General features: G+C 30.8%; 1 protein-coding gene across 3 annotated transcripts; it reads right to left on the minus strand.

Annotated features, from left to right (window-relative positions):
- Positions 1 to 1,671: 1,671 nt before the first annotated feature.
- LOC137821848 (protein trichome birefringence-like 16) lies at positions 1,672 to 5,697 on the minus strand. 3 transcript variants are annotated; one of them, XM_068626624.2, is made up of 5 exons: positions 5,538 to 5,697; positions 4,901 to 5,052; positions 4,292 to 4,372; positions 3,453 to 3,648; positions 1,672 to 3,094 (listed from the first exon to the last, which is right to left on the minus strand). In XM_068626624.2, the coding sequence occupies exons 2-5, from the start codon at positions 5,049 to 5,051 to the stop codon at positions 2,269 to 2,271; spliced, it is 1,254 nt and encodes a 417-aa protein (XP_068482725.2). In that variant the 5' UTR covers position 5,052; positions 5,538 to 5,697; the 3' UTR covers positions 1,672 to 2,268. The 3 variants fall into 3 exon arrangements, with proteins under 3 accessions (XP_068482725.2, XP_068482726.2, XP_090152020.1); XM_068626625.2 differs by having other exon boundaries at positions 4,292 to 4,359; positions 5,538 to 5,675; XM_090295894.1 differs by lacking the exon at positions 5,538 to 5,697 and having other exon boundaries at positions 4,901 to 5,096.
- Between the last annotated feature and the right edge of the window lie 3,121 nt (positions 5,698 to 8,818).

Raw genomic sequence — 8,818 nt, forward strand, 5'->3', positions numbered from 1 at the left:
TACATAGGAAACTTTCTTGTCTCTTGGGAATCAAACAAGCAAACCTATCATATCTAGAAACACCTTGGAAGCATAACATTGTCCTTGCTTCCACAACTTGCAAAATTCAATGGTTGTTGTCTATTCTTCAAGTTCTTATTCAATGTGATCATCCACCTTCTCTGTTTTACGACAATCAGTATGTATCAAATTTTGCTTCAAATTTAGTCTTTTATGAAAGGATAAAACATATAGAGATTGATTATCACCTTGTTAGAGAAAAGGACCTTCTTAGTATTCTTAAGTTTTTACTTTCTTCTAGCAATCAACTTACTCATATTACCAAATCTCTTTCTCCAACTAGTTTTCTTGACAATTGTTCAAAGCTGGGAATGGTTAATTCACACTCTCAGCTTAAGGGAGGTCTTAGAGAGTTTACTTTATTGGCCACTATACATTTTGTTTTCTTGTCTTTTTTAAACCGTCTAAACTATGTTTAGACAATCTATTAAATTAGTCTTTTACATACTAGACCATCTAATGATGACTTATCAAAATCGTTTGATGATAAAGTTTGTTAGGTGTTTTCTATTTGTGTTTATGCTACTTTTTTTCTTCCTTTATATTTAGTCATATGTGACAATGCTTTGTAACTTTAAGTTTATCAATAACAATTTTTTTAACCTTTTCTCCATTATTTTCTTTCTTTTTCTTATTTTATTTTCTATTTATGACATATACAAATGAAAACAAGTCTAAAAATTTCAACTCATCCTAAATAACAAGAAGTTTCATAAAAAAAATCGTAATAGATTGATGACTTTGTTTTGTTGAAAAAGCTTAGAGTTTGCTATTCTAAAATATGAAGATCTCTTTGTGAATATGTGTGTCGAGATCTTTTCATATTTCATCTCCAACCAAACACATATTTTGTCGAATCAAGAAAGATATTGAATGAACAAGCTATTATGCCACCCTATTATTGCATATCATCATGCAAGATACATTCTATCAAATTCTGAAAGTTGCAAAGTAGTTTTATCAACAAACTCTACCTTAATCTTTTGTATTAAAAGAAGTAATCACAGATTTACTCCAAAAATAATATTTGGTAGAATAATAAAAGAATGAAGATACAAATAACAAACACAATATATGTTTGATCATCTTCTATACTTATGATAGATGAAGAAGAAAAACAAGGGTGCATAATTGAAAAACTCTAATACCATAATAAACTGTGAAAATCAGAAAAGAGAAGAAAAAGAAAACATGTTTTGTTGTGGACTTAACAAAAATATCAACTGCTTGAATTATGAATCATTATTTCGGAAAAGATGGAGTATACATATACTGAGCAAGACAAAAAAAACTAACTGAAAACATTTATGAAGGAAAATTCAGTTTCAAGTAACTGTATTACAAAAGGTTAACCAAGTTAAGAGGTATAAATAAAAATCTTTTAAAACAAAATACAATTGCAAAAAGTTAGTTTAAAAAGTCACATGTCATTCAATTAAATTTAATCTTATTTTTAGTTCTTTTCATTTTCTATCACATAATTAAGGAAATCATGATATTGCATAAGCTACTTCGCTTGATTATTAATTTTCGTTAATAATTTGACAGTAAAATGACAAAGAGGCTTAATTGATTTGTTTTTAACTTCTATAGCAGCAAGTCAAGCAGTAATTATATCAGGGGATTAAAAATACAATTGAACTTAAGAGAATATTCCACAACTATGACTACATTTCTCCCACGTAATGAAGAGGATAAGTTATATTGAACTTGAGATGTTTATACTTTGAAGCTCCATTAAGTATACTAAATCTAAAAGTACATTTGAGCTTTTTATCTCAAGCTACTAAATCTAAAAGTACATACCAAAAAACTTTTTATCTCAAGCTCCCAAGCAGACGAAAAAGGTTATCTCCATATCCCAATGTCTTGAATAACAGTTGAAGAACGGATAATAACACAGTTCCATGTACTATCGTCATATGTTCCAATACTTTAGCTTTGTACCAACCTTTTCTGTGACGATGTAACTGGTCACGTAAGAAGTGAAAGTTATATACTTAACCAATATTGTACCAAAGAAAATCCCGTATTTCAAAGTATTAGGAATGTCATACTCATATATCAAAGATCAGCTCAAAGTTCCAACCCTGATAAGGGCATCTTGTATTGCATCCCCACAACTGCATCCTCTGAACAGTCAGGTACAAGATAGGAAGTGCGAAACGACATAATTGGCCGATTAAAGTATGTAACATCATGTGCAGACTAGATTTGTGTAAAGAGTATTTCATTCCATGTATCAGGAATGCCAGGCAAACACCAGTGTAAGCAATCCTGCACACCAGGCTTGGCAGAAATGCTAAAATGTGATATATGACCTTCATCCCTAAGCTGAGAAAGAGCTGTTATGTCCAAGATCTTGACCCTTGTTCCCTTCACTGCATTTGCTACAACTTTATCTGTGGATTCCTCATCCAATACCTTTCCCACTGACATTGGTGTAGTGCTGTTGCAGCTGCCTCCAGTGTTCCAGTCCCCACCAACAAAATGCCTTGGGGAAATGGTCCGAAAGAATACCTTTAAACTAGGATACTCTAAAAGTTGAGAGCTCACCCAACTAACCACACTGTGAACAGTGAGATTCTTGGCACCCCCAACCACTGCTATCTTCTTGTCAGTATTTGGCACACCTCCAACATGCATTATCCACCGATTGGCCTTGAGCTTTCCTCGATTCCAATGGTGACCTGTGTTGAGAACCAGCACGTTAAACTTGTGAAGGAATTGGCGCAAGAAGGCTGGAGGTCGGTCAAGATGCATTGCATACTCTGTCCCTGGATCATTGACATTGATAGGTTCAATGTCACAGAGAACTGCAGACCAGTAGTAGAGAATTGTAGTATTGGTGCTCAAAAAACGGTAAGCCCATCCATCAGGGCGGACAGCACCCTCAGATAGAATCAACCCATACTCCTTCCCCACATCTTCCACATCATGTGTTTCCTTCCCAGCAGTGATCATGCACATTAGAGACTGAAACTGCTGCCGGCCCAATGAGTCTCCAACAAAGGCTAGAGTTTTGTGTTGCATCCTGAACGCAACCAATTATTATCAATTAGTCAAAATTGATCCTAGAAATTTAGACTAATTTAAACTATGAAGAGCAAATATGTATTGCAATCCATTATGTAGTGAAATACAAGGTAACTTCCAAATCAGAGGGAATTGATTAAGTACAGGGCCATCTTACTAAGCAACCAGAAATAATAATAACTAAAATAATATGATTAGCCTGTCAGCACAAGCCTCTACCAAAACTGATTATTCCAAGTGCATCAAGCAGCATCCTATGATTCAATTCACAATTTCAAGTATCAAATCATTGAACTGAACCCTAAAGCAATTAGACAACAGTCTGATCTATAAACATTAGAGAGAACACACAGTACCTTCTCAAAAATTTAGAGCCTTCAAATTCCTCCATTTGACAATCTTTTGGCTGCCACCGAAGCCTTTCATATGCAAAGTCTGTGCGTTGAGTCAAGCGGCAAGCCCACATCTCTGACAGCCATTGTTTGCATTCAGAACCTGAGTATAAAGATCGGCGGTTGTCTGGAACCCATTTTCCTTTTGCATGGTTACATACTGGAAAAGGATTAACAAGAAAAGAGTACTTACTATAACAGTACTAGCAATATATAGTTCATCAGTATAACAAATTTGCATGAAATTTTGCTCCTCTAAAGCGTGAATGCATGAAGGACCAACCAAAAAATATGAAACATTCAAACACTTAATCCAGTTTCTCTAACATGAGAGCTTCTTCTTCCCAGAATCAGTCTACATAAATATGTTTTTGTTTGTTGACTACTACTGCTCAGAATAGTGCTCAATTGCAACTTGCTTAGATATGTCACCTCTTGATAAGAGAAGGGAACAAACAATAAGGTTATCTCAACTTCTACATAATTACAGCTATAATGTTTCAAGCTTTCTTTAGGAATTAAATAGGTTTTTAAGAAAATTTTAGAGGTAACCTTTAAAAATAATCTTGTCATTAGATAATAAGCTGACCATTTTCCTATAACTATAAGGGTTCGAGCTTTTTTGTAAAATTAACTAAAATTGGTCAGAAAAATTCAGAGAAACACTTTAAAAGGAAAGTCAAGAAAACAAGTTGCATGTATCAGTTTCCCTTCAAATCATCATAGCTTCACAGTAATATTTTATAGAATTTGGCAATTAGAACGACATATTACATATTCATATGGGAAAAAAAATTCAATACCTTTGTTTTCTGTAGCATTACTCAAACCGATGCTAACTTCTCCACTTCCATCATATTCATCTAACACACTGGAAAAAATTTCTACAACATCAAATGAAAGACCAATCTTAAGTCCCAAATTAACACGAGCTTAACAAAGATAGAAGGGGAAGGGAAGGGAACAGCAAGACCACATGCTATAATAGATGGCTTTGGCACGAGTATGTTGACCACAGAGCTACTCGCCAAATTATCTTCAAATATGCTAAACAACCAAAAAGAAACTACTGATAAAAAATACAAGTTGACTGTTCAGCATGAAGTTTCAAAGCTTCGTTACAGAAAGATAAGACGGTATTTGATGTCAATGGATACTATAGAAATGGCATCCTCATCTCAAAATGATGAGATTATCCTTATCAAGAAACTAGGGATTTATAACCAGCTTCATCACTCATCAAGACAACACGTTCGTTAATTCAGACTTTAAACACTACCTCCAAAGTCCAAAGTTACTAAGTAACCTTTGCAACATAAGTGATTCGGCCTTCATAAATGAAAAATAAAATAATATTCCCACATTAAGGGAATAATAACATAAGTTTTATTCAAGAAAAAACTAATGCAAACCTGAAGAAAACTGCATCAATGTTTGAGAGGAAACAAATGAAGCACGACCAGATGCTCTCTCCCATGACCACATAATGAACGTTGTGGACACCAGAATAATGGAAATAAGGGAAATTTCTTTACCCTTCAACCCATAGAAGCCCACCTTCATCCTACACAGACAAAAGAAAGTTACAAACATAAGAAAGTGAAGAAAATGCAAGCGAAGGCAAGGCACCCTCTTTCCTTTTCAAATGTGCTGAATACTAAGCTCCAATTGAGCTAAATTAGAAACAAAATAAATAATCTTCCAACAAGAAAGGAAACAGACAAAAAAACATAAAAGGTTTCAATTTAAGCCAGTAGTGATTTCACGCCATGGAGAGGGAAAAAACGTCACTTTCTCAAAAAAGCTAGCAATCAATCAAACTCTAAGCAGCATTGAAACAGCAACAACCTTCTTCCACTCTAAATTCCAATAAAAATGATCAATTTCAACTAAAAATGCCTTTCTTGCTAAAACATTTCCACCATGTCGGTTGTGGAAAGGGGGGTGGCATTAGCTAGCAAGCCAGCATCACAAAAGGACAGATATTGAGTGATTGCGATCCTGGTATGAAAATTAACAACAGATGATTGGGTTCACATTAGAACTCACCTTAATAGGAAAAGAGGACTTGGAACCCTAAGAAAGTGTAAAAATGTGTATCGAAAATGAGGTGACTAGAAGAAGAAGGGTAGCGTAGATTGGAAGTGATTTAGAGAGCAGAAAAATGGTGAGTTTGTAAAAGAATCCTTTTAAGAGAATGAACGGTCGTACGTGGTGAGTTTGTAAAAGAATCCTTTTAAGAGAATGAACGGTCGTACGTGGGAGAGACACTTCTATACAATTGATAGGAAACGCACGTCAAATTCATATATTATATAATTATGAATTACATAAATTTAGAATAAATTTTTTTTTTAAAAGTATGTTTTAAATTATTTTTTGAAAAAAAAATATTTTTTATAATTGATTCAAAGGTTTTATTTCTTATTTTTATAATTATAATAATAATTTATACAATAAAATTTGAATTCTTAAAAAATTAATGTATTTTTTTTTAAAATTGTGTTAGAATCATACTAGCTATAATTGTCAGAAATCTAACAAATATTTTTTGAATTTAACATTTTACGGATATGTGTTATTCCCGATGATTCAAAGACTTATAAAATATAAGTAGCAAACACTTTCATGCTATTATTATTTTCAATTTCTTATTAATTTGAGCAACAATATTCTATTCCAGTAGAACTCTGTTTTAGGAACAGGGTCGTTCCTCATCATTTATACAAAGTGGAGATATTTTTTTAAGTTTTAATATTTTTAATGATAAATTTTATATTTTTAAAATTAAAATGAATAATATCTTATATAAAATATTATTTATATTAATTTTTTTGTAAAACTATTTTTAGATTTTGGTTTGGTGTTTTTATGTTTGGTTGACCCTGCAATGTTGTGAAACCGATAGTGGGCGCGACTCTCGTTTGATTCCCAGACAATGATTTTATTATTGTATATATTATAGGTACTTTTTTATAATTTTATTATAGGTATTTTTTATTGTATATATATATTTTTTTTTTACTAATAATAGTTTTTTAAATTCAAAAGATATTTACTGGTAAAATAATAAGAAATTGTATCTCTTTATTAATGATTAGTTATATAAATTTTGGGACATGATATTATATAATTAATCATTAATAAAAATATATAATTTTTTATTATTTTATCATTTAAGTAAATAATTTTTGACAGTTTATTATGATGGTGTAGTTTACCTATCATAAAAATGATGCACAGACTTTCTGTAATAATCGTGTTAAAATTAGCATATTAAGTATTTACTATGTCGGTTCAGGATAAAACTTCATAATAAATTTTTATTATGTCATTTTTTATTTCAACTGACATAATATGCTTTAATCTAAAACAATAAAAAAAAAATTAACCTATCTGAAGCTTCTCTTCCCTCTACAATCTTTTGAACTTTACGGCAACTCTTGCTCAATGAAGCTTTCTTTTTCTCACAATTTTTCCCTTGTACATTGCAGCTCCTTCCACCATTGAGGTAGGTCAATCTAAACTTATAAACGCAAATCTGATGCGTTTCCTATTTTTTCTAAAACTAGTTTGGTTCTGAAACTTGAGTTTTCCATTTTTTCCTTTTTTTTTTAATTCCTAAATACTTTTTCACCTTCATGTAGTGTTTATGGTGCGTTGTTATCTCCTTCTCTTTGCAGCTTCGTACGGTGAAATTTATGTAAATATGATATAAATTAGTTTCGAGTTTGGTGTGGTTTGCTTGTGTTACGAATGTTTTTGCAATTTTTTGAAAATGAGAATGTGATTTGCTGTTGTTTGAAATTTTTGAGTTCTGAACTTAGTCTTTTGAGTAGTATACTCTGTTGTTAGTCTTTCGTGGATTAAGTGATATCATCTATTGAGTAATCCGCATACATGCACAACCAAATAACGTCATTCTTTGTGTTCTTCAGGAAGAAATTGACGAAGAAGATAGCGACTCCATTGAAAAGGTGTTTTGGCATCAACCAAAGGGCACAACTAAAGATGCTGAAAGGAATAATCAATCAACTCAGCATGTTTTAACGAGTCACTTGTTTGATTCAGAAATTGATTGGAATGAGATGGAATTTTTTATAAAATGGAAAGGACAATCACATTTGCACTGTCAGTGGAAGTCTTTTGCTGAGCTGCAAAACGTATGATATTTATTATTATTGTTTATTATGAATTATAAGAGTTATGTTGTCATTATTGTCTTTATGTATGTCTCTTTTTCTTCATAACAATCTTGCTTTTTATTTAGTTGGATCTAAGATGATTTTTTTTATTTAAATATTTTAAAAAATTCAATTAAATTTATACTGTTTAAATTTTTGCTATATGGGTGATGTGTGTTATTTTATTCTGTCACTTTACTTAGTTGTTTCATATGTTATTTTGTGTTAGTATTATATAAAATTGTTTTTATCTCTTAATCCCATTTAGTGTTAATTGGCTAGCAACTTCACTTCACTTGTCCGCATCGCATTACAATATATTTTTGAAAAAACAAATCCAAATTAAATATCCTCACCATGAAGAACATAACAAAATGATAAGGATACTTAATTTTGTGATCATTTAAGAGGCAAGATAAATCTCAATATTCAAACTCAGAAATTTATTAACATATTTAACACCACCTTAAAGGAACAACTATCAATTACATGCAATAACAACTATCAATTACATGCAATAACTTATTAACATATTTCTTAACTACAAAATTCAATAGCCAACAACATTAAAATTTAAACATAATCAAAATCATAATGGTTTAGTTAACTTCCAAGACCAGAATAACACCGAAAGAGTAACATATAACAAAATATAATTTAGGAAAACATGATCAAAATAAAATAATAAAAAATCCAAATTTATGTCATCTACTTGTTTCGCACTATCTCAGTAATATATTTAAATTTTCATTTTTTACCTTAATTTAAAAATAAAAATCATGTTAATAACAAAACTACGCTGTTTAATATTAAATAAAACAACTTGTGAAATACAAAATGACAAGACAATATACCAATTACCAGTTAACAACAAAGATTAAACTATAGATACTATTAAAAAATATAATTTTTAATTATTAAACATACTTAGAAAAATTTAATTAGAACTCAATTGAAAATACTTACATGCTACAAAACAAAAGTTTTATTAGGACTCAATTGAAAATACTTGAGAATTTAAAACTTAAGCCTATAAAAAAATAAAAAGAATTTTTTTCCTTTTAAAGATTATTTTTAACATTTCTCAATATAATTTTTAAAATTTCCTTGTTTTCAATAAAAAAAAATATAGTGAACATTTCCATC

Source organism: Phaseolus vulgaris, chromosome 9 (assembly GCF_051622355.1).
Source record: "Phaseolus vulgaris cultivar YP4 chromosome 9, ASM5162235v1, whole genome shotgun sequence".
Classification (NCBI taxonomy): domain Eukaryota; kingdom Viridiplantae; phylum Streptophyta; class Magnoliopsida; order Fabales; family Fabaceae; genus Phaseolus; species Phaseolus vulgaris.

Bases quoted from the DNA above. Each gene is read 5' to 3' on its own strand.
- LOC137821848 (XM_090295894.1), bottom strand. From the start codon at position 5,081: ATGTTTGTAACTTTCTTTTGTCTGTGTAGGATGAAGGTGGGCTTCTAT. The intron at 4,373-4,900 runs GTTTGCATTAGT...TTGATGTTGTAG, and splicing joins ATTGATGCAGTTTTCTTCAG to AAATTTTTTCCAGTGTGTTA. The intron at 3,095-3,452 runs GTACTGTGTGTT...GGTTGCGTTCAG, and splicing joins GGCTCTAAATTTTTGAGAAG to GATGCAACACAAAACTCTAG.